The 25,137-nt window shown below is 41.1% G+C and overlaps 1 protein-coding gene across 4 annotated transcripts; it reads left to right on the forward strand.

The window, feature by feature from the left end:
* The first annotated feature begins 125 nt into the window (after window positions 1-125).
* LOC135489583 (uncharacterized) lies at window positions 126-24,296 on the forward strand. Of its 4 annotated transcripts, XM_064774989.1 has the most exons (5): window positions 126-225; window positions 6,665-6,737; window positions 13,090-18,533; window positions 20,213-22,538; window positions 23,707-24,296. In XM_064774989.1, the coding sequence occupies exons 3-4, from the start codon at window positions 13,285-13,287 to the stop codon at window positions 22,533-22,535; spliced, it is 7,572 nt and encodes a 2,523-aa protein (XP_064631059.1). In that variant the 5' UTR covers window positions 126-225; window positions 6,665-6,737; window positions 13,090-13,284; the 3' UTR covers window positions 22,536-22,538; window positions 23,707-24,296. The 4 variants fall into 4 exon arrangements, with proteins under 4 accessions (XP_064631059.1, XP_064631056.1, XP_064631058.1 ...); XM_064774986.1 differs by having other exon boundaries at window positions 20,213-24,296; XM_064774988.1 differs by lacking the exons at window positions 126-225; window positions 6,665-6,737 and adding an exon at window positions 7,605-7,682 and having other exon boundaries at window positions 20,213-24,296.
* Window positions 24,297-25,137: the final 841 nt, after the last annotated feature.

Consider the following 25,137-nt stretch of genomic DNA (forward strand, 5'->3'; position numbering starts at 1 on the left):
AAATAGATACTGACGCGATAAGGAACGGAATTCCATGCTGTGACGTCATTTGCAGCGACGAACGGCCATGTTTGTTTTCACCCACAAAATTGGTGGACACCGCAACTTCAGGGAAATTGCTGGCGGAAGGTCAGAGCTGGGTTTGAAAACATTCCCAATACTACATCGATTTCTGCAAGGATACAATGCTTATTGTGGATTTTATGGATAAATTGCATAGATAAGGTACATATATTGATGAAAATAATTGATTTGTTGTTCGCATAGTGGTTGATATTGGCTATAACACCGAAAATAACTGAGCTCATTATGGCGCGAGCTGGACCGTCTGCTCGATAATAACTGAGCCGTGCATTTCGTACCGGTAGGCATGGTACGAAATCTTATCCTTTTAAAATCACTCCAGCATGTCCATGTACTGTTTCATGCAATTTCAGTTTTGGCGTTTCTATATTCTGTAAGTTTGTGGTCGTGTAGCGATTTTTTAAATGTATTTTGTGACCTTTGTTGTCAAAAAACAAGCAGAAGCGGCCTAGCGGCGAAAGCGAAATTTTAGAATCAGTAGTGACGTAGCGAGCACGTGGCTTTGTTTGTATGGTTAACCCTCCCGACCCCAGCACAGTTAAAAAATTATATTTTCGGCCTTAAATTTTTGCCCCTGCCTGGATTTAGTTCTTATTTGTGGCAGTTTCTGTACTAGTAGATCTTGGATTCTTATTATAGTTTCCATTTCTTCCTAAAGCTATTCAATACTGCTACAGTGCAAGTGTAGTGTAGCTGCTGAATGAATGATGGATTTGATACGAAATAGAACAGTCAGAAGTGATAACAAAACTCCTACTAAAAATATCATACCTCATCCAAGTTGACTTGTAGGTTGTATGAAATACACTGTCCTTTTTTCTTCAGAATCAGATTCATGATTATGTTAGACAGACCAACCTACCTGGCATGCCTGGTGTGACTTTTTATTAAAAACCCAAAATGCATTGAGATAAGCTTTTCCAACTGAACAAAGCTATTTACTTGGTCGGCACTGGCTAAGTCTTAAGACAGTTGCATACTATACTACGGCACATAGTACATTACAGAGAAGAATTTATGCAGTGATGATCATATGGCATCCACGCTTTCAATAAAATAACGTTGTGGGCACTGATGCGGTTCACGTAGATTTAGATTTAGATGTGCTGCATTTTATAATATCATGTGCCAAAATTTCATGCGCATGGGCTTATCTTTGGTCCAATGACTCTTCTTTTTTAATCCGCTGAATGTATATGTAGATTGTAATAAAAAATAAACAATTGAAACTTAGCATTAGCAAGGCATGGCGAGATTATAATTCCAAGATCAGACATTGATGTGATAAGCTATAAGGAGAACGGTAGATTGCATATTGATTTACCCATTTGACTTGTGCCTGGATGATAGATCTTATGTGTAATGTATGATGTAATCACTATCGCTTTCGCGCTCAACTGGTTTGAACCCCAGAAATGCCTTACCTTCTCTTGTCTAGGTCTAATCTTTCCACTGTCCATAGGCATAGGCTACCAGTTTGCAAAGAGTGTGATTATTTCATATTGAAAAAATTCTCTGCTGTGGCACAATTATGGTTTCCTTTAATAGCAATATCAACAGGTACTTGTTTGGCTCTGATCCTCAATGAAATTTTAATTTAGGGTCCTAGTTGATCATAATCCACTAAGTTCCAGTAATGAGGATTACTGAAATACAAGCCCTAGGAATTGTCTAGCAACAACAATATGCGTTCATCAGCCTTGTGTACCTGGATACCAAAGCATTCATCTAGTTGCCAGGAAACTGGAGAATCATGTTGATGTCCACAATAATTCTTCGTAATTAGATGACAGAAATTTGGTTAAAAAGTGTTCCTGTTATTTTCCTGAGCGAGTGGAAGCAAGACTGAATAATTGATGGAGGATACCCTAGCAGTTTCCCTTCCCCTGCCAATCACAGCAGTCTAATGCTGGTAGTGCCAATGGATCATCAGTCCTGAATCATGAGGTTGTTGGGTAGGCTTCTCGGCAAGGCCGCAACTCTAGATAGCTGGTCTAACACTACAGTTGTGACAGAGGAGACCTAAACAAATACCAGTCACCATACAAAAAAACATGCCACTCACTGCTCAGACAAAAATTTTGTCTTGGTTTTTCTAAAAAAATTCAGCATCTGAGTTCTGACAGTCACTCGCCCTTTTCCCACATGTCACCACACATTACAGAGAAGAAATTATTCAGTGATGGCATCCATGCTTGCAACAAAAAAAGTTGTGGGTCTATCAATGTCTCGATGTCTAGGAGAATCATGATTCACAGTTTTCCACTCTTTTCAGTGAGTCATTATGGACATTCCTGTTCAGCATGTGGTTTCTCCCTGGAATAATCTGATGAAGGCTATTCAATTCATGTCCCAGGGCTCAAATATTACCATCAAAGCCTGGCTACAGTTTAGTATCAGAGTCGAGGAAAGTGCCAAACTATTATGGCTGCAAAATGTGCAAATAATGTACTTCTTTCTTCTGACACTGGACTGACAACTATCCAGCTTTTGAGGGATTTGTCGATGTCAATTTCAAGTTGCAGATTTCTGAAACTAAGCATACTGATCAACCTAAAAAAAGCAGTCCAGGAAAATCGCTTCATCTGTTCTGAACCCCCTTCGAATTTGACTGTTTGAGGGGGATATCCAGCTCCACCCTATCACAAGTACTATATTGATATTGGCCATCGGCAAATAACAGTCAGCGTTGGCAGTGGCATTGAGCGGTAAAACACAACTTGATCGGTAGATCATGTTCTCTGTATCCAAGGGCAGATGATAATGTTCAATTGGTTCATGTACTTGAATGTGGAAGTTGGAAGTCGTGTGGAAAGCAGCATTTTGGATCTTCATTGATTGTGTGAATACTGTATTGACACTACTGTATTGATGCTTTTTAAAAATCTTTATGCTGAAAAATCTGAAATATCCCCACATGAGCTTGGTGTATGTTCATTTCAATTCAGCATTGGGAATAGGATATGGTCTAAACCTGAATGATTTGTTCATTATTGCATTGAGGCTCCTTATCAAATAGTAAACACTATGCCGCCAACATCACAGTACATGTAATCACACCAGGGATCCCTTCAGTAGCCCCACTATGGTATTGATCACACACGAGCATGTACAGCTTTCGCTCATCTAGTGCTGAAGTGCAACATTTATGTGGCGCATAATTCACATTCAGCTCTGGTATTCCAGCTCCTAAACATAGATTTTCAGACACAGGAGAACGATTGTGAAAGAAGGTCCCTGTGGGGTCTGAGCCGAGATCATTCATATACCCCCTTTGGGATGTCATCATGGGAACTTTTATGCTTGAATTTGAATGGTTGACCTAAAAACAGATCTATTCAAACTGACACTTCAAAAAATTCTTCCAAACATGCCAAATATGATTTTGAAAACATGTCATGTCATGTCTTTTTCGTAGTTTTAAATACCAAGCTTTTACTGCACCTAAGCAAAATGATCAAGCTTACTGACTGAACTTGTTTTAGCCATCTGAAGCTGTCAATAATTGATATTATGCAGTAGCTCATCCTTTCATTCAAGCTGAATCCAAATGATGTGATGGCTTTCAGACAATTTCAGTTTCCATTTCTCTGTCGAGTTGGCATGTATGCACAATGGTTTCACATAAGATGATGTTACCTAAAAGGTCAGACATTCTTGTTGATGATGTAGTGAGATACTAGGTAAATGTCTCTTGTCAGGTGAATGTCAGGTCTGGTCAGCCAGTCCCTGACTGTAATTAGGCTAACCAGGATTGTTGAGAGGTTTGCCTGTTGACAACCAAAGTCGCTTGCCAAGATTCCTTAAGAGAAATACTCTCTGGGCCTCAATAAAATAAAATCTAAAGTGAATCCTGAATCACAATTGTCGTCTGATGTCATGGATAACTCCATTGTCAGCAATACCTAATACACCAGAAAGAAAACAAGAGAATTGGATTTCCAAGAACCAATATTACTAGAAACGCTAAACAGATCAAGTGGAGGGGACATCTCAGGACTAGTACTCCTAGCTGGTAACGTGATGTTAGCATACAGTACCACCGAGACTGCATTGTGGTTCGAAGAATTGCTGAATATATTCGGTGGGATATTATTTCTGTGTGGAGCACTTAGCTGATAAGCAAGCATCTACCAAACCATTGCAGCTGAATTGTATCGAAAAACTAGCGTGCTGCATGTGGCAAGGCTTTTACAGATCTGGTAGGGGGGTGTCTCAGTAGTGCAAGGCTGAACAGATCAAGTGTAGGGGGCATCTCCCTCTTGGGAAAGCCATACTACCTGTTATTAGCGTGTCGCTGAGGCTAAACAATTTCACTACACTCCACAGTGATACTCTTGGGTGTCAAATGAGGGATTTTTATCGCTTTCATTATGCAATCATGATTGCAGATCGGTCACTTGTTTGCAGGCACTTTTATCCTGTAAGCGACCATGCTTCTTTTGTCATCATTGGTACCCCAAGGAATTCACTGATTTTCTTAGGTGATGCAAATTCTCTTTGCATTGATCTAGATGAGTCATCACTAACACTTAACAGGTCAAATACGCTGATCTGCAGATCAGATCTCAAACACTACTGCATGCTCTGTGATTTGTAAACACATCCTTAAACACCAATCAGGTTCGTGAGAATTTTTTTTACCGCTTTCAATTTGGGGGAATCCCAGTACCCCGTGACACATGGACATCTGTCTAGGAATTGGAATTGCAAAATGAATGCAAAAGACCTCAATGCATGGCGTCAACGCTGGGTGTGGTTCAACCTTCCCTTCCTGCTCAGTGAGCATTACTCTACTCTATGCTAAATAACTCATTTTGTATTCCTACACTGCGCAGTGTTGCTTTATTTTATCGAGTTGCTGCTTGGCTCACTCAGGTTGTCTGCTGGGAACTGATGCAATAAAAGTTCCTATGACCTATATATGAAAACCATCTCACACTACTTGTGTATCCAACATGAAATCCAACATGTCACTGATGTCTCATGAATGTGGAACCCTGATGGATTACATCTTACACTTGACACAGCTGCCCTCTAATTTCCCAACGTGATATTGGGCAAAGTCACTTTACTGAAACTGAATGTGATTCATAGACCACAACCATGCTGAATTGGTGGCATTCCCATTTCCAAGCATGGCGGAGCTTGTCTACTACTCTAGAACCTGTTGTGTAAAAAACCCAATAAAATTAAAAAGTGCAAAGGTTTATGTGAAATCACCTGTAACATCACATCATAAACAGGCTAGGACGAGGAGCAGCAGCCTGGGTTTACTGAGTTTGTGGGAGATGGGATTGCAATTGCATCCGTACCGAAAGCCAAGTGATCCATAGTTATGATTGATAGACCACGCTGAAAAAAACTTTCAAAAAACACATTGCTGTTTTCAGGTCCATTTTGTCAATCACCTTGACTTGTTGATACATGAACATATTTCGAGTATAGAATCTTTTTTCCTTTGCACATACACCATGACCATCGCCTTTCAAGTTCAATTCATCTCTTTTCCATTCCCATTGATTGCAACACCAAACAGTCTGCACATGTTTCCCGACCTTTACATACAATATGCCAGCGGTGGAACGAACTCTAGTGTGGCCCAAAAATAGTGTATTATTATCAACGATGGTATTGATGTTTGCACACTGTATGAATATGAGCTTGAACTTGAATATCAACAGAACACACTATAAATCATGAATGTTCTTATTTCTATTGTATAAAAATGTTGTAGGCCCTCCATGGCTGTGCAATAAATTAGCCTAAACCTCTCTTATCAGACACTACTCATTTGGTCGGTGTCTACATGTGTACCATACTGGGTGTCGCAAAAAAATTCACGAATTGTTCATTATGACACTGACAGCATTGATGTGTATTTTTAAAAGATGTTTATTTTTATCTTCAAATCAGAAGGTCAGGATGTTATAACTGATATGTTTCCATTTCTATTGTCTGAAAAATTCCTTGTTGTAAAATACCCCCGTTGCATAATCTAGGTTTTGATTTTCCTATTTGTCTGCTTGCCCTGGTGTGGACCACCAGATTATCAGATGGACAAGTAACTTCGGTCAATTTGTTGCCCTGTTGACAAGTAGAAATGCGTATACAATGCCTGCGGGCTTGCCAGATAAAACCAACAACTGCTGTCACCTGACATGCCTGATTGATACATAGACTTATTGAGAGAGAAAAATGGAATATTTACATCTGCGCAACCTTTTATACTCTGTTTTGAGAACTTGTCAATTGATTTGATGCTGCCCTATTAAAATCTGTTTCACAGAGTATGGGCATACCATAACCATGAACTATATTCGAATCTCGATGTTGAAATGACATGCAGTGATCTACCAACATCATTTGTATATTTGACCATTTGCCTTATTAACACAAAAGCCATTCATTGTAGGATCTTTATAGAGAGGTTCTGCAAAATGTTACATGAATTCACATTGTTGTCAACATCTGCCACTTTCAGATAATAGATTGGTACAGTGCTGCCATGCTGTATTGTATTGTTGTACTACCACTTCATACTGCATTCTAAAGCAGCTTCTCGCTTGCTATGTTTCAGGCATGCCTGCTGTAGCATTCTGAACTGCCATTGGATGGAAAATAACATGATGGCTATACATGTACCTTCAAAGGTTTGTATTCATGATATTTATGCATGGATATTCCTGCAACTTCTCTGTTGGTATGTCCTTCATGTCCTTGGAACAACGGAGATGTGTTCTTTGTTGTACTTGTATATGAAGTGGCCATCTATCTTGATATAATACAATGGGATTATTGTATGATCTTGCAGACCTCTCTATCAAGAACCCAAGCTTGTGAGAAAGCAACTACATTTACTTTTCAGAAAGTTTATATCCTTATAAGTTTAAGATAGAAATAGATAATAAATAATCATGAATTAAATGTCAATGGTCATGCCCTTTGACTTTTGGCATGCAAACGGTTGTAATTGAGAGGTTTTCATGATCTTGAACTTCTTAATGACAACTGTATGTACATGTATGTTGCACTGCTTCTAACCAGTCTTGATTGGTGCAGAGTTTAAAGTGTTTTGAGGAAGTTAAAAGCTGTTTTTTTCAAAACGACTGCAGAGCTGGAGGGCAAGTAAGCATGCAAGCTTCATTATCATATCATGAAGACCATGATAAACCGAATGGTGGAACTCCGTATCATGACTCCGTCCCCCGACATGTAATGGTTGATGGAAGCTTGTCGTGTTCTTTGCAAGAATGAGTCACATGACGCTTTGGTCTGGGTGCAAGGTGCCACTGTTGGAACATTCTGAAAGCCTATTGTACCGCTTTAACTGTTCTGTTTGTTACTGGTAACCAGAGGGTTAGAATAAATGGCGGTGGCCCATTTGTCCTACATGGAGAGTATTCGTAACCTACTGAACCATGTGCTATTCTAAAGTTGGCATATTTTATTCAAGCCTTTGTACCTTGGGTTAACACCATGCAGTTGATTCAGCCGCGTATTTTTCGAGTGGGCTTATGGTTTTTGGTCACCTTTTCATGTGGAGCTCAATTTTAGGTTTTTTTTCATATTTCTTCAGTGGGATGCAGAGTTCCACAGTAAGTTGTGCATATTTTTCTTTCTGATTCTTGTTTTAAAAACTTTCTCATTGCTGTTAGAACTGCGTTTTCATGGTTTTGAGTTATTACAGCAGGCTTTTGTTGAATGATAAATATGTTCGCCTGGGGCAATTCTCGATTGCACATGCTGAGTTAACCCTTGGTGGGGGTGGGGTGAGAGCCAACTCTAAAACCAGAATTAGCCACTGTATTTGAAACTTGTGTTAAAAGTGGTGTCCCTATAGAGAGGTTTCTACTGATGGTTTGCACTATGGAATATTTTTCACAGTTATATTTTATTTTTAAATATGATGGTTGGTGTTATCAGAAAGAATGAAGGCAGTGGGAGAGGTCACCCTGAGTGAGTTATGTTTGTGGACTGATTCATGTTAATCTGTCAATGTCTGTTGTGTTTTGAAAATAGGAATATAAGTCATGTGGCAGTGAAGTTCATATGCTTTACAGTTTGCAAAGACAACACATGGCCTATTTTCATATTTGGTTGGGTGACCATGCAGGGAGTCATTGTGCATGCTTAGTTGTCATCGAATTGTGAAAATAATCTTTGTCATGGTCATCCTTTTAAAATTGAGTGTAGAATGTTAAGGAATTTAAAATACACTCACTGTGCATGTTGTGGATTGAAAAGAAAAATGAACATTTTAAAACACTGTAGGCCCTTCTTTGAACAGGGTGTTCAAAAGTCTTCCTCTTGTCCTATTCCTTCAGAGCAGGGCAATAGCTAGTATGGCAAGAGGGGGCAAATCCCCAAAAGGCGCCCACCCCAGCATCACAGACAATGTGGTTTTGACACATGTGACCAATTTCTCGTCATTATACTTGAGGCAATAATACCAAAAAGCATAGAAGTCTTCGGGTCTTCTTTTATCTGGATGGAGGTTTTTTCTTGGCAATACATACAGATTGCATTGCAACCATCACAACCTGATTGAAAAGCGTTTAAATTGATTACATGTACTTTACCAGTTATTGTGATCATCTGCTGATTCAGGAATATTCCAGCTGTTCTTTTCTATTCTGGTCAAAAGAATAAACTGCGTCATGTTCCATTTTAAAACAAACTACAGGGTGTCACAAAATGAGCCAGGTACATGTGCATGTGACTGGTAGAAGGGGCAATCATATTTTGTTGTGCCTGGTCTAAAATTTACCCATTTTCGGAAGTATCTTTGTATCTTTGATATTTGCCTCAGCTGTAAGGAATCAGCCAAATACATTAACTGGTCCAACCATTACCAGTCAGCCAAAACCGTATGTTCTTTGTCTGGGCCTAATTTTTTTCAGAGAGTTGGGTTTTTCACATTGTTGGTTTGTAAATTGTATAGAATACTTACAAAATGTGCCCATGTTATTGACTGATAAAGGTTTCGGTCATTGAACTAGTTGTACCATTAAACCTCCATACTAAAACCAAGGACACTCTTGTGACTGCTTGATAGAGAGGTAGTCCTAATTACAGAGGTTCATTGATTGGATAGAGTAGAGATGATAAACTTGTCATCATCAGTGCCCTGAATAGAGAGTAGTTGTCTGTGTGAGTTTGCCACTTAGGGAGGTTCCACTATGATAGCATTCATTTGTAGTGCTTGATCGATAGTTCTGGAACAGAGTATATTTTTGTGCTGTGCACACACCATTCATAACACATTGAAGCCTACAGCACATGGATTTAATGGCGATTTGGCCTATTTCAGCTATAAACACACAGCCAGCATGTTCACAACTCTGGCTGGTTAGGCATTCAGGTGAGAAAATCTCTCTTTGTTTCCATGAGTTTTGGGGGGTTAACCCACTCTGGCTGGAGATGTCTTTTGTTCGCTGGGGTATTCAAGAGCGTGGAGTAGTTCTTTGTTAACCCTTTGTGCTTCATTGGTGGGGATAGAGGAATATGTTGGAGTTGGATATCAATCTAGTGGTATGAGTCGTCTCAAGATATTGAGAGTTAACCCTTTCCAGATTGTTTACATAATTTTCAAGTGGATTTCAGAGTGGATTTTGTGCCAAGGATATTCCAAATGTTGTCATTTGGTCCATGTTCATATAGGCCTACTTTAATACTTAGTTAATTAGTAGCACAAGTGAACTCTGTGTTTGTGTATTATTTTAGTCCTCGTACATGATGATACCGGTTATGATTATTGAGATGCCCCCTCACAGTCACATGCTCATTGTTAACACCTTCACACCTTTTATACGTTTTATAAATGTGTGTGGACAGATTTATTCTTTGGGGGTCTGATATCACTTAGCCATATGATCACAGTCCAGTGATAATGTTTCCTTACACATGTTCTGTGGTACATATTTGTATAGTATGATTCGTGATATTCACTGTTATTGACTACTGCTATTGACAGAGCTGACAGTCCCTTTTTAAAAATGTGGAGGTTTAGTGGGGTAGAGTCCTTATGGTTGTCCATGATTGCTGATGAAATTTAGTGTCTTGATAATCAGTATGCAGGTCTATCGTCATTTCATGACTCATGATTAAACTTGGTTTACTAGTAGGCCTATAGTATTGGGGTATCTTGCTAAAATGTCCTGTGCTGTGCTGTGTTGTAAGACTACATGACCTTGGGATGTTGTTTCAAATTTCATTGGCTTTATAAAAACAAACCATGTTTTAGATCAAATAGGCCTATCACAATGGCTGATGCTGTGCACATTCTGAGAAATGCCACATGTCGGGTTTTACCCAACAGTCTGCTGGCTGGTTTGAAGTTGAGTCATATAATCCATAAACCATCAAGTATTGTTCATTGAAACATATCAAATCATTAACCCTCCGATTCTGTATATTCATGATTCAGCTGATGTAATTAGGCCTTGGCCCTATTGACCTGGCTTTAGGTCAGGGTACCTGGACCTCTTACCGATTTTTGCCTTTGTTCATGATGACGTTATCTGACCTCTCACCCAGCTCAAGGCCATTGAGGTCATCAGGTAGTATTTGGGGGTAGGGGGGGAGTTGTTGAAGCTAGTTGTAGCAGCTGCAGGGGTCCAACTGTTTAGTGGGCATCATCGGCATCACTTGCATGTGTGACATTTTGCCAGGGACCTGTGTGACATTTGGCAGGGACCAGATAGTGTCCTTGGTCATTTTCAGAAAGAGGCTCGAGGGAATATTATTTGAAGATAAATGGGTCGCCCTTAAAACTATGACCCCAAAGGAATTGAATTGGTGTGTTCTTATGTAACTTCATATCTTTCATTATTCATTCAAAGATATCTTATCTTTCCATTTGTAGGTGGGTCTACATTATTTAAGTATGAGTTTGATACGCAATATGATAAATTAGGCTGATACAACTACAAGCTCTAGGCTAATACAAAATTGACATGTGATTTAGTCAAGGCATCGTTTCTGCCCTGAATAATGATTGAGACCCAGGACTATTTATGAGCGTCTTGTGTAGTGGTTGATGGAGAAAGAGAGATAAGTTGATAGCGTTTTAGATTGTTCATTTCAGGTAGAGTGCAATATGCGATAAGATTTTATTTGTAAGGGGGGCTGATCTTTCAGGTGACCCTTGCTATCTATTCTTATTTCAGCTTTAGTACAGGTACTATTCAGTACATTGAACTTCCCCTATTACTGGGAGTGGCTGTCTGTGTCAAAGGCTTTTCAAACAAGTCCTCATTCATTGTGACAAGTTCTATTTGTCGAGATAACCTGGAAACCTAGCACTTTGAGGGAGAAATTGTTTTCATCTGACTCAGTGACAGCAGACCAATGGTTTGTTGTGATGTGAACGTAGGCCATTATTTCTAGGTATTGCTGATGTATGGAAGGACCACCTGGTTCTGAATTCCAAATTCTCTGGTACTATTAGAGTTGGACAGTATCTTGTGAAATTTCAAATGCATAAATGTCATTGTTTGTTTCACATCCACTTTGATACCTGCATATATCATGAGTTGGTCCCCTTTGGCATTCAGTTCATGCAGATCATTGTTGATATCATAAAGGAATTGAACAGCTGACAGTCACACTCGATGTAAATCAGGATGAATATACTTTTAATGGCAGATTCTATACTGTACTGTGCTGTGCATGTACTGCAGAATAGTGCTGGAGAAGTTGTTGGAGAACTGTTCATATATGCATTTACAGTATGTTAGTGAACCGCATGCTTTGTAATGGGAGAAACCTATTTATCACTTTAGTTCATAGTTTGCCCAAGACCACATCTAATTAACCTTCTAATTCTGACAATAAGAGCCCCACGTGACTTGTGTCCCAGATGTGATTGAGTTTATCGTGTGATTGTAATAATCACTACCCCGGTATTGGAAATCACTATTCCATAATTCCTATTGACCCAAGTTACTCCATTCTGTTTGATCTCAGAGCGTAATCAACAAGCACATGGCTATACTCTGCGATACAGTGTGCATAATACATGTACATGTTATGCTATGCACTAAACCTAGCGACTGTTCTGGTAACTTGGCAACCTTGGTAACAAGACCACCTCCCGTTAATGAGACTATCACAGTAGTCTTAATTGACTAATCCAGTTCTAGTCAAGCAATAACTGTAAAGCCAGACCAGACAAACCCTAATTATGAGGTGCTGCACCCTACCCATGCATCTGGGTACCCTGTAAGCTCCACTTCAAATCACCTGGGCAGCTCAATGAAGAAACACTCTAAAAATGCTGAGAGTGAGAATATCATAGATATGATTGTGTTGTGTGGATTATGTCAACGCTATTTCTGCTCATGACAGCTGATGCAATTTGTGCATATGAAATGTTCACTCCCCATACCCCGCCATGAGGGACATTGAAAGAGCGTGGCTTTCATGCAGGTGCAACCTTCACCAGATCTCAGCACATGTGGGATGGAGTATCATTGTATCGACACCGCTGGCAACACAAGCTATCGACCAGATTGAATTAGATTTTTGTGCTTCAGAGAGGAAAACAAGGACAGCTTGATCGGGAATTATCTGTAACGCCAGTGTCAGAGTGTTATGAAGTTTCCTTTCTATAATGATGTATGTAACATATATGTATAACCTATACGTTTATCACTCGAGACCATGAACATCCTAAGAAAGTTGAAGCATTTCCAGTGGCAGAATGGGTGTACATGTGGATGTACAATCAAAGTAGGTTGATGTTGTTTATAGCTTGAGACTAATTTTTAGAAAGACTGCTCTTGTTCTATTTTCAGATTCAGAAACATGACTAATCTATGGTGTGTAGTTTTCCTTGCAGATAATTGGGTTTATTGAACATGTTGTGTTAACACTCTCGTCTGAAAGTGTTAATCAGTTTTTGCCCAACTCAGCTGTGGTGAATCTTGTCAACACTTAACCGTTCCACTGGTATACAATGTATCTCAATAGTAATCTTCTCTATCCATTCTCTATTTACAGATTTCATAATGACGACAAAAAGCCAGCGATAACGAGTGAGACATGATGTGGGAAGCTGTAATCGTGTGCTATCATTGACAACAACGGAACTGACAATTACGTGTTGTGTATTACATGGACGGTTATGATAATAGTTAGCAGTCTTTCGTACAAACAATGGCATTATTACGTATAACTTAGCAAATCTATGAAACGATGCAAGGTGCGTTTGACTTTAATCCGTTAGATGTTTTAGCAGCTGCTGCGGCTCTGCAGAGTGCAAATGAGAATGTTCCGCCGAGAGAACTTGTTTATGATGGTGAGAATGATGAAAGCGTAGAAGAACCTGACGAAGACCCGGGCAGTCCTAGCGTTGTGAAAAAAGTCTGTGAGGATTTTCAGAACTCGGAATCCGGTGTAAATATTGCTGGCACGAGTGAAAGTAATAGTGGCACAGCAGAGGATGTATCTGTTAAGAAACGAGGCAGTAAGAAGTTGTATTCAGATATCTATCACTGGAATAACATGCACGGGAAGGACGTGTTGCGTATTCTGAAGGAGAAAAATCATCTAGCAAATATCAGTCACTACTTAGATCATCCTTACGCTTCATGTACACCGCATCATGATTTGATTCAGAAAATCAAGGATTTAACCAAGTCTGAGGAGCGAGGATCAGATAGTGAGGATAATGATAAAACTGATGCCAGCCCTGATCAAGTCCCTGTTTGTCTGCCGAATGATAATTGCTTGAGGATGCTATTGACGTCGGAGAAGCCAGCTGATTTGTCGGAGGTTGTGCGAGGCGATGCTACTGTAGAGCAATCTATTGTTGACCTTGATGTCAATCCACCAGACTCTGTTGGTCCAGCAGTGATCACGGATGAACCTGTCATGCTGTTAGATATTGATGTAAATGAACATGACAACAGTGATAAAAAGAATGAAGAAATAGACTGCATTGACAATGGCACAGGTGCAGAGTGCCCCACAGAGATCTGTGCACCAGCTGTGCAAGATGCTGCAGGCTTACAAACTGAAGTAGCAGATTTGACACCAGGCGATTCACAAGGTTTGCCCGATTCTAAGGAAACTGCACTGAATGAATCTTCTTCTGAACCTGTTCACCTTGACGAACCTGTTGTCAAGGAGACTGATGATGCAGGAGTCATGCTGGTTTCAATCGCTGATTCGGTTGATAATGATTGTAGTGAGGCTTCTGCAGAACATGGGGTTGAATCACAGAATGAATCTTGTGAAGCTGATCCCGTGCTTGATGACTCTCAGCTTCCAGAGCCGACCACTGCCGGAACTGTGTTACAGAATGGATACATTCACTTGATCGAACCTACCACATTCATACCTACATCGCAAAGCAATTCCGTGCAACAAACATTACTCCTTGTGGGACCCGATGGAATATATAATAGCGTTCTCATGGAAAACTCGCAAAGTGACACTTCTGGTATTAATGTGCTCCAAGAAAACACTAGTAACTCTGAATCGAAAACCTTAGGTCAGATGGCGAGTTTGGCCCCAAAAGTACCAGACGTGACTAAGCTACTTTTTGAAACACATCCTACTTCGGGCGCAGGGGACGCATCTCAAAAACTAAATACATCCTCGTTGAAATCAGTCTGTGATAAAAATAATAGTTGGTCCAAACTGGAGGTGTCCCACAGTGATGGTCTCATCAACAGTCCACTGAAAGGGCAAGAAAAATTTGTCAGTGTAACGGATACTATCAACGGAATTGTTAGAGGCTCCGATCAGGGAGAGGGTGACGGTGTACTGCATCTGACAATATCTGGGTCATCATTAGCACCTCAAAAGCAGCAGCCTGTTCAGACTTTGCTGCAAAAAGGTTCAAGTCGTTCTGTTCCAATGGGCAGGCAGTTATGTAGTTCCCTTGTCCCATCGCCATCCAAGGACAAACTAACTTTACCATCAGATTCCACCATGAAACATCTACGAATAGCAGGTGGAATGGTTGTACCCTGCAGCCCTAACTTTTGGGATAATTCATCAGATGCGGACAGTTCTATGGACCCTTCAAATACCGACAGTCAGAATGCTATGACTCCAGGGCTTACAACGACATCCCCGTCCTCTGGACTCCTCCCATCATTTGTACCGTTGACCTCCCCATCACAAACGTCCCCTCTCCCAAGTTTAAATATTGGCTTTTCAAAACAGAATATTGACATTGGTCAGGTTTCACCAATCGGCTCAGAAAAATCACGATCAAATTTGAATTCACCGAATATGGCCAGCCCGTTAACATCACCTCGAGACCCGAGCTTTGGAGGGAAACGAAATGCATTTATGACAAATAAAGATATTTGTATTGGACTCCACTGTAGCAGTCCATCGGAGAGTTGCCTCATGCACCATGGATTATGTATTGATCGGCCAAGTAGCGTAAGTTCTCAGGATAACAGTATCGATGGCTTAACAGACTGTGGTAGCCCAGCACCTATCGGTAGCATTGGTTATCAAATAAAGCACAGCATTGTGCCACGCGGTGATATGCGGAGAAATCGAACTCAGCTCATAGACTCGGAATCAAACTCTGAATGTGACTGTCCGTCTGGCAATTCAAGTCGAAACCAGAGTCCAGATTCTAAGAAGGGGCATGGGGTGCATCGTCAACGTATCAGTGCCGAACATGACTACCTGAGCATCTTTGGCAAGCCCAGACCTCCAGATGGATCAGGCAAACCCATAAACGTGCCACCAGACAGAAATAACTGCCAACCACATACTCTACCTCTAAATAGTGAACTCGCTAACCAGTTACTGAAGCTTAAGCCCAGTCGACCCTCCAGTAAAAATCCAGTGGGGCGTCCTAAAGCACAGCACCCAAAGACCCCAAAGTTGGGAATGTTAATGAAACGGGGACTGTATATTCCAACTGGGCCGTTAGTGAGTGACGCTGACAAACGGGGCGAACATCCTTTGAAAGATCATGACTACTGCCTTCATGCGTTCTATCAGGCCATGACATTTAACACAGTAGATGAGGGACCACGGCGCCCTGGACCCGTGCCCAAGGTGAAGGTCAAGAAGGAGAAAAAGAAGCCAAAAGTGGAGATATCCGTGTCTGATTCTAATGATGCTGAATCGCCAGAAAAACGCAAGAATAAGAAGAAATACAAAAAGTTGAAAACGGAAGTTAAGAAGAAGAAAAAGAAAGTAATAGTTGATAGTCCGACTTCGGCAGAAACAAGTGATGGGGAAGAGGTCGAGCTGGAGCTGGAGAAACCAGTGAACATTAAGAAAGAACCGCTTGATTTCTCTGATGAGGGTGAAAAAGAACCAGTGTTGGAGAAAGATGACCCGTTATATGTGCCACCTGTAGGAAAACTGGCAGACAAGGTTTTACGATCGAAAGATAAAAAAGTTGTGCCATTCAGCACGCGGCAGAAAGACGAGGACCGCGTCAAAGTCCCTGGGACTGCTCGGTTCCAGGATCAGTTCATCTATTTTGCCACAAAAAAGCCAAGACGGAGAGCGCGACCAGTAATAGGCGATATTTCCAAACTTCCCCAGAAAATGTTCACAAGCCAATCTGAATTTCTTCCTGGACTTGATTCAAGTTATATTGAAGCCAGGTCAAAATACTTGGGAAAACTAGTTCCGGAAAAAACTGTTAGTGAATCCGAGACAGTGTCTTCAAAGTCAGAACCCTTCCCATCAATGGATCTGCCACAAGAGCACTTAGATTTGCCATCAGATTTCATGATGATGAATGATATCCCGCATGGCAAACTGGCCGTTGGTATATCTGAAGAGGAGAGTCAGTTCATTCAATCTCTGTATAATGAGGACCACGCGCAAGCTGGCCATGAGGAATACCCACAGGAAATTGATTCCATGGCTTGCGATCTCACCAATGAGCAGGTCCGCGAGTTCTTGAACCATTTTGGCGTAGAAAAGGCAATGAAATTTTTGACCGGGGAGAATGTGGTAGAAGAGACTGTAGAGACGGCGTCGCCAGTGCCCCTTGGTGGTGATGATACTTGTGAACACATGATCAGTGATAAAGATCCACACATGTTACCTGTGGTTGTGACCGAACCAGTGGGTATGAATACGGACATCGCAGTCTCTTCAATGTCTTCTGTCACCTCTGCTGCAGAACAAGCTTTGAATACGACGCAGAATACGATAGCCAGTATCCATGAATCGTTGGAGATGGAGACGGATTCTACTGCTGCGGAACAAGCTTTGAATACAACACAAGAAACGATAGCGAGTATCCGTGAATCGTTGGAAATGGAGACAGAATCTATCAAAAGTGGTACGTCAGAGACGCACTTGGTACCTGTGAGTGTGTCTCAGGATTCCACCACGCATACTGAGAGCGTTGCGAGTGAGCCGCCTGAACTCGACGTTGGTACAAGTCTTCAGGATAGAAACGATGAGGTGCAGGATGTCACCAAACTTGACCAAAAGGAAGTTTTGAATACGCATGATCTTGGTTTCACAAATATTGCAACAGATTCCACTCCGCATGATCTATTTGACTTGGATGATGATGATCTGCTGAACGCAAATCTAAACTTTGTCAACATGAACATGATCTTGAATTTCCAATCGCCGGAAAAAATGAGTATGAATCAGCGGGCAAATGATAACAATCGAAACTTGACAAAAATGAGGAAAATCAACTTCGAGGATAATTCTAATGTGCCATCCAGCTCTCAGCTCCTTAGTTCACCGTTAATTCCAAAACCAATTGACACTGCCTCTATCGATAGCGATATCTCCATCGATTCAATAACTCAGTCTAGTCACCCCATTGAGAGTACACGACCTGGTCGAAACAACCCATTCAGCATCGGCAAGCCAGATATGTTCAAATCGGGCATGTTGAATCGCCTCCATAACATTCCTGATCCCACAGATTCTGGTGTACCTGAGCTGATCTTTGTCAACATGTTCTGGAACGATCTCCCAGGATTACTTATCAATGAGAAAGAATATGTTCGATTGGTTGATATACATAAACAGGTCTTACCAGCAAAACCAACAGGACTCTTAAAAAACCGCTGCAGAGCTCTCAAATTGGAGTTCACGAACTGTTCTGAACTACAGCGGGATTTTCTCATACGGTATGCCCACGCCGCAGCTTCAAGGAGTACATTGATTGTCACTAAAGCAGTTGCAGAAACTTTGATAGGGTACTATGTCAACCCTCCACCGAGATCGACAAGAGCAGATCTTCATGAGGAAAATGAAACCGAGGATGTCGAGATCGAACAGCCCAAGTTTACGGGTGGTAAAGGGAAAGGAAAAGGAAAGCGTAGTCGATTGAATGGTGACAAAGCGTCGTCACGACTTGCCAAGTCAGTAAATGTCGACGAGGATTCTGCTGTGGCGAATGATGATGTCCCCCTGAAGTTGACTCTGAAGTTGAAGGATTGTCCCAATTATTCGAGGCTTCTTATGCCCAAGGATAGGTGAGAGCAATTTATTATATCAATAAGACTCTAAGTTGTTCCCAAAATGGTCACTCTGCAAACTTGAGGATTGGTTACTCATGATTCTCACTTTTTTTCCTATCTGGTGTATGGTGGGAAGGTTAAAACTGGGAGGGACGTAAGATTGGGGACAATTTATTCTTGTCGTTAAGTCATGACATCCGCATGTCACTTCTATTCAAAATCTGGGAGAAAAACTAAAAGTTCTGCCTCTCACTGAGAAGGCCTTAGACGTCTCACAGACTGGAAGGGTCAACCATGTACAATCGTATAATGTGCATCTGTGTTATGCATAGCAATACTTGGCGGTACATATCGACAGCCAGCAAATTCACTAGTGCTGCCTCCTGGGATGATTAAATTATACTACAGATTTTGTCCAGTTGACCATGTTCACAGGGTCTGAACCAACGACCAACAATACACCACTTTGTATGGATTTCTGCCAACATGGGTGAACTTACTCTACACACACGTAAAACCAACAGATTACACATCACACATATTCACCACTTCAAATACAGACCATGTTTACTGATTAGATATAAGGATCTTAGTTATTCCTGAACAGACCATTAGGTTTGGAATGCTTTTGGCATACAAATGGAATACTGGTGGTGTGATTCAAGCTGGTATAAAGGGTTTGGCCAACACCAAACTTTTCTAAAAACACTAAATTTTAAAAAAATTTATAAACATATTTTACAAGGTTCAAATGATATTGATGGGGGTGGTATTAACTGAGTTTTCCATACTTCATCTATCAACTATACATGTATTTGAAAATACCTTGAATATCTAGACATTTTAGAATATCAATACGCGTAGTTTCCAGGTGATACAGCCTGAGCTTATTCTTTTGTTGCTGTAATAAGCTGAAATACAAGCTGGATTAAAGATCTGAACTGTAGCGTTAAGAAAAAGGGTTAAGCTAATGTAATAAGCTATGAGCTTATGAGTGACATTTGACACGATGATGACTCATGATCGTCTAGTTGATAGTTCAACATCTCTATCTCTGGTCTGAGTGGGGGTAATGTACATAACACTCACATCACTATTACTTAAAAATCATGTTGTGTTCCATAAGTTCACAGGTCATGTCCTGTCACCAGTCATTTGTAATGATAGCATTCTGTCCCACCACAATTAAAATCTGACATTGATTCATTGAGATACAGAGATTGCTGCTTTAGAAAGAGGTTTTGAAAATGGGAGATTTTTTAAGATTTGTAAATGTACACACAGGCCAATTAACTTAATGTACTCCAAGGACGGATGTTTCCTTTCACATAGCGCTAAAATCAAAACTTCAGCCGGCGGGAAGCGCAAAATAGGTTTGCCTGGCCTAATCAGATTCAAAGGACACGTTAAGACCCATTTCTTCACCCAGGATAATGATATGCCGTCAACTCAGTTCATCCTTTGTGATCATTATCACCAATGATAATAATACAATAACAGGATGTGCTGGTATATTATGACTGAGGGATGGGGAATTCGTTCGGTCATCAGATCTGAGATCATGGTGTAATCTATGTGGAATGGTAAACATGTAAAGAAGTAAAGTGACTGTAGTACACACAATGTGAAAAGTTAAAATATTGATGTCAGAAGAAGAAGTTATGAGTATTCATTCTTCCCATATATCATTTCAGACTGGTCAGCTATTCCACGTCGGATGACTCTAGCACCGATGATGAGTCAACTGAAAGTGAGCCAGAAGACGTGCGGAAAAAACGAGTACGTAAGATTGTCTCGCTGAGACGGAAAGCAAAGAGCCTCAGGAATGATATATTGCTTCTAACTGGCCAAGTGATCGACGATGAGGAGTTACCAAGTCGCAAACGGATCTACAGGAAACGTCTTCCAATCAAGTTAACAAAACGGGCAGATCGTAATATGTCTGGAATACGTTCTGGTCATTCTAGCGCCAGCAGTAGTCGCAGGAGTAGTGTAGATTACAGTCGGCGCAAGATGAGTGCTAAGATGCAGAAGTTGCTGCTTAACCCAGAGGAGGCAGAGGAACGGACCAAACAGGCAATATTCGATATCGATTCGACGATTGACGAGGTCCTGGGAAATGTGCGGCGCCAGTGTGAAGCTGAAGAGCGCAGGGGGAAAGTTGTTCGAAATGTTACCCGACCTTCTAACGTAGTGCAACGTAGGGCACTGCCCGCATTATACCAACATCTATTATCAAAAGAGGCTCCTGCAGCACAGATCAAAAAGTCTATCAGTGCACCGAGCCTTGTGACACCTGTGCTTGGGAGTGCAATTACCTCATGTGAAAAGGACATTGCTCCGGTTAAAATGGGAACTACAGGTGACGATGGTGTGGAAATACCTATAACATTATCAAATAAAGTGAGTCTACAACCTATTAAGAACACTGGGCCAAGAAGTGTGATCCTTGTGAGGCCAAGTAGTGTGACCAACCCACAAAGTAATGAAACGTCTGATGTGCCTAGAAAAGAGACTGTGGCACCAAGTAATGAGACTTTGGTTTCTAATAGTAAAGTGAAGCCAGTCTTGATAGAAATTCCACCAGAGGTCATAGAAAACATCTCAGTGAATGAAAGTGAACCTCGGGAAGCGCTGGTAATGAAACGCGACAGTGATTTGGTCGAACAGCCATCAGAAAAACATGTAGTGACGATTGAAAACTTTTCGCCAACTTCAGGCAGGTCTAAGTTCATCCAGCCCATCTTGATTGAGATCTCGGAGTCTAATGATGGAGTGGTGTCCATTGATATGCCCACAACACCAGCTCCTAATGATCATGATAACAAAAAGCCTGAGGAAAACGTTGATGTTAGAAACGATAAAACAACTGAAAGTCCAAAAGTTGTTGTTGAACATTTGCACCCCCAAGACAACATTTTGTCTCTGGCATTGAATGGCAGGGATCTCACAACAAATGTGCAAAATGAGCTTGACTCGCCATCTAAGTCCTCAGATCATCTTGGACCACTTCGTGTTCTGCATCGAGATTCTGCGAACAGTAATGGGAAGCGCCTGTCCCAGTCAGGTGGATTATATGTGAATATGTTCAATGACAAATCTTCAAAATGCATCATGTGTACGAACTGTGGCAACTTGTTCACAATTGAGAACTTCTTGTGTCATCTTCATGGTGCGGATACAGTCAGTCTGCTTGATGTGAGAGCCAAGCAGACCTTAGACATTCAGAGTTCTGAGCCTTCAGAATGGGAGCAGACACAATGGCAGGAATTCAAAGCAAAATGTTGTAAATTTGAAGCAGAGACTCCCAGTGATGTGGAGAAGAATGGGAAAAATGGAAATAAAATCGTCAAAGCCTTGCAGTTTGAGATAATCAATCAAGCACAAGGTGACAAGGTTGTTTCTGATCCAAACGTCAGGCACAGTGGGCGTGTGCGCAAACCTAAACAACGTTTCTCGATTGAGGAGTACATGTTCTCTTCAGGTAACCCTCCAGAGGGGGAAAGTGAAGCAAAAACTGTAGTCGAAATTGAACCAAAGAAAATTAATCGTGAGATTCGAAAAGTTTCTTCGGACAGTAGCAACAACAAGAACCTTGTTGATAATGGCAGGAAAAGCTGCACCGACAACAACAAAAATCAGGTTCATGAGGTCAGGAATATTGAACCAACATGTAAAATAAAAAGAAGGAATCGAGGTCTTGAGAATGGGAATAACAGTGACATGCGTCTCAGCAGAAACCATGTCGCCAAAACTGTTCAGTCCAAGAAAGAAAATACAAACAATTCACTTACTAAGGTGACACCACCTTCTGTAAAGGAGACACCCACTTCTGGGCTGCGTGTTTCCTCTCGGGAATCAACTTCCAGATTTAAACGTCTGGCCACGTCATCGATATCGCCGCCAACTGGCAACAAAAAGCCGCGTCTAGATACAGAGACGAGGCATCGAAGTCGTTCCAGATCATCAACCAGCCCTGCCGCATCAACACAAAGACACCTTGGGGATAAACCATGATGTGTGGGTGATTCAAGTTCAACTAACCTAATCAGCTTGTTTGTTCAAGATTAATTAATTCTGCATTTTCAAGATCATTCAGTTTAAGAGAATTATTTGAATCACGGCAAAAAATAGTTTGGCTTTTGTGTTTGATGAGTACCTGAAATCATTTCATAACATTTGACAGGAATTTGTTCAATCGTTCTTTGAAAATAATCCCGAAGTATTCGATGTTGCTTTAGTCACTGTTTCAAATAGTTGTTATCCTATGATGAATCATGTTATTGAGAAAGTCTTTTCGTGAGATTGGGCAGGAAAAGAAAGGTCCCAGATGATTTGGTGAATGTGTCTTTGTGAGACACTTGGCTTGGGAATACCCAGGTGACGATTAAAGAAACTTCCTAGATATATTGCAACACAAAGAGGTCTGTTGCAGAAACTGTTCAGGAGCACTGTATATCATTTACACTTCCTAAAAATGGTGTTAGTTTGGTGTGCGATGCATCGTAGTGCAGAGGATACAAAATTGTTGAAAACATGTTTTTGTGTGAAATTATGTCTCCTATTGTAACCCCTCCCTCATGTATAATGTGCGATGTATACCGGAAGTTTAAAAAATGGCAAAAGTAGTGAGTTGTGGCCCTGGCCCTGTGTCTGTCATTGATCTTTTACAGCCATGTTATTCAGGTGTTTGGGTTTCCCTTGGGGGGGGGGGGGAATAGATGTTAAGTAAGTGCTTTGGGACTGTCGTACAGTATAAAGCAATCCATCAAACTAACGTTAATTTTTCACAATATTGTGTGATTTTAATTGCATTAGTTGGTAAATGATAAGATTAGGTTGATGTCTGTGACCTGGTTGATAGGAAAAACTCCAGTACTTATTACAGGGCCATGTATTGTTTGAATGACACCTTCAGCGCCAGTGTTTCACCCCCTTTTCAGACTCCCAGAAAAAAAAGGATAAGAGATGGCTGCATAAGGTCTTTTGCAGTGACTCCTCCAAGACAAGGTCTTCTTGAATCTATAGAGTTATGTTAGCTACACTCCTTTACTATATTTTATTTTTTTGTTGAAAAATGACCCCCTTTTCTAACACCCACCCCCTAAAAATTCCCGGTGTCGGTGTCGGTGTCGGTGTCGGTGTCGGAACAGCTTTATTTTGTTATTCAGTGGTTGGGTCTTTTCAGTTCCTACCTTGCCCTGAAGATGGCGATGGCGTAGTTCTTTCATGAAGTCCGTGAGACTCCGATAACCAGCTCAAAGAGGGGGGATTTGGACCACGTAGATCTACGTGGTGTGGCGCTGAACGTGATATTCAATGTAATAACTCGTCAGTGTGATGCACAATGTATGTACAACCAAAATCAAGATGGCTGTTGGTGTTCTTAAAGAAAAGGAACAGTCTTGCTCTGTAGAAATATTGTCCTTCATACGGTGGATGATACTTTTCTGTTCCTGTGAAAGTAAACTGAATAGGACTGAAAACATGGCATACATGTTAGTCTAGCAGTCGTTCCTGAGGAACTGGGACACGATGTGTATTCTATTCCTGAGTTGGTTTTATTAGTTGTGATGTTGACCTTTTCATTGGTAACAAAAGGGCTGTATTCAATCTGCAGTTTTATGTACAAATTAAGTTCTGGTTTTGGTGGGGTGGGGTCACTGTTGTTTGACAAGTTACCTTGTTCTGGTAGAAACATTACGATTATCTTAGAAATTGCTGTAAAAATGTACAAATGTATAAATACAAGCCTTCTTTTTACAAAAAAAAAAATTACTAGCAAGTATATTGTTGAATTTTGTTTTTTGACCATCCATGTCTTGGATTTGTGAGGTATTACATCAGAGCCTAGAGTGACAAAATCCTAAACTGGACACTCTTCCATCTTTAATAGTCTAGTGGTTGTGACAGTCGAGGCAGACCAATGAGTGGGAATCTCCAAGCCATTTGAACCACGAATTAGAGTCCAGGATGACCAATATCCCAAGTTGGTTGTGACCTCTGAGGGAGATTGGGATAGTGACAATTCCCTTGTAAAGAGATCAGGAGAAATGTAAATGTCTGTTTCTTTGAGAACCACTGCCTGTCACGGAGGGTATGGCATCTGCTGGGTAACAAACCTTGTCACATCCAAGGGTCCTCGGCCATCCTAAACTGGTCTTGAGATGAGACATCATTTCTTCGGCCGGTTTGTCCTAGACACTGTCACAACCAAGCTGATGACAGTAGCTGTTACAATTCTGACTTTACGACGGTGAATCCAAGATCTTTTTCATTATTCGTTATAGAAGAGACGGCCAAGTATGTTGTACCTGTCTTCACAAGCATGGCGACATGATAGCTCAGCCTAAGGCCCTGGTGTGCGTGTCATCTAGAGCAGCGTGAGATGTTAGGTCAGGCAAAGACAGCAGGCCCAGATGACTACTGTTGGAGAAACAACCCCCCCCCCAACACCACTGCCAAACCTATGGCATTGTATATTTCCACTAGTGTAAATCTATATGGTTGCGGGCCACAGCAGCTTCTGGTTGGCAAGGAGTATTCTTGTCCTTGGAGGTTGTGATCAGTGGGTCGAGCGAGTGAATTTACTGTGCAATGGTTCCTGGCCGATTTTACA

This window comes from Lineus longissimus, chromosome 6 (genome assembly GCF_910592395.1).
Source record: "Lineus longissimus chromosome 6, tnLinLong1.2, whole genome shotgun sequence".
Taxonomy (NCBI): Eukaryota; Metazoa; Nemertea; class Pilidiophora; order Heteronemertea; family Lineidae; genus Lineus; species Lineus longissimus.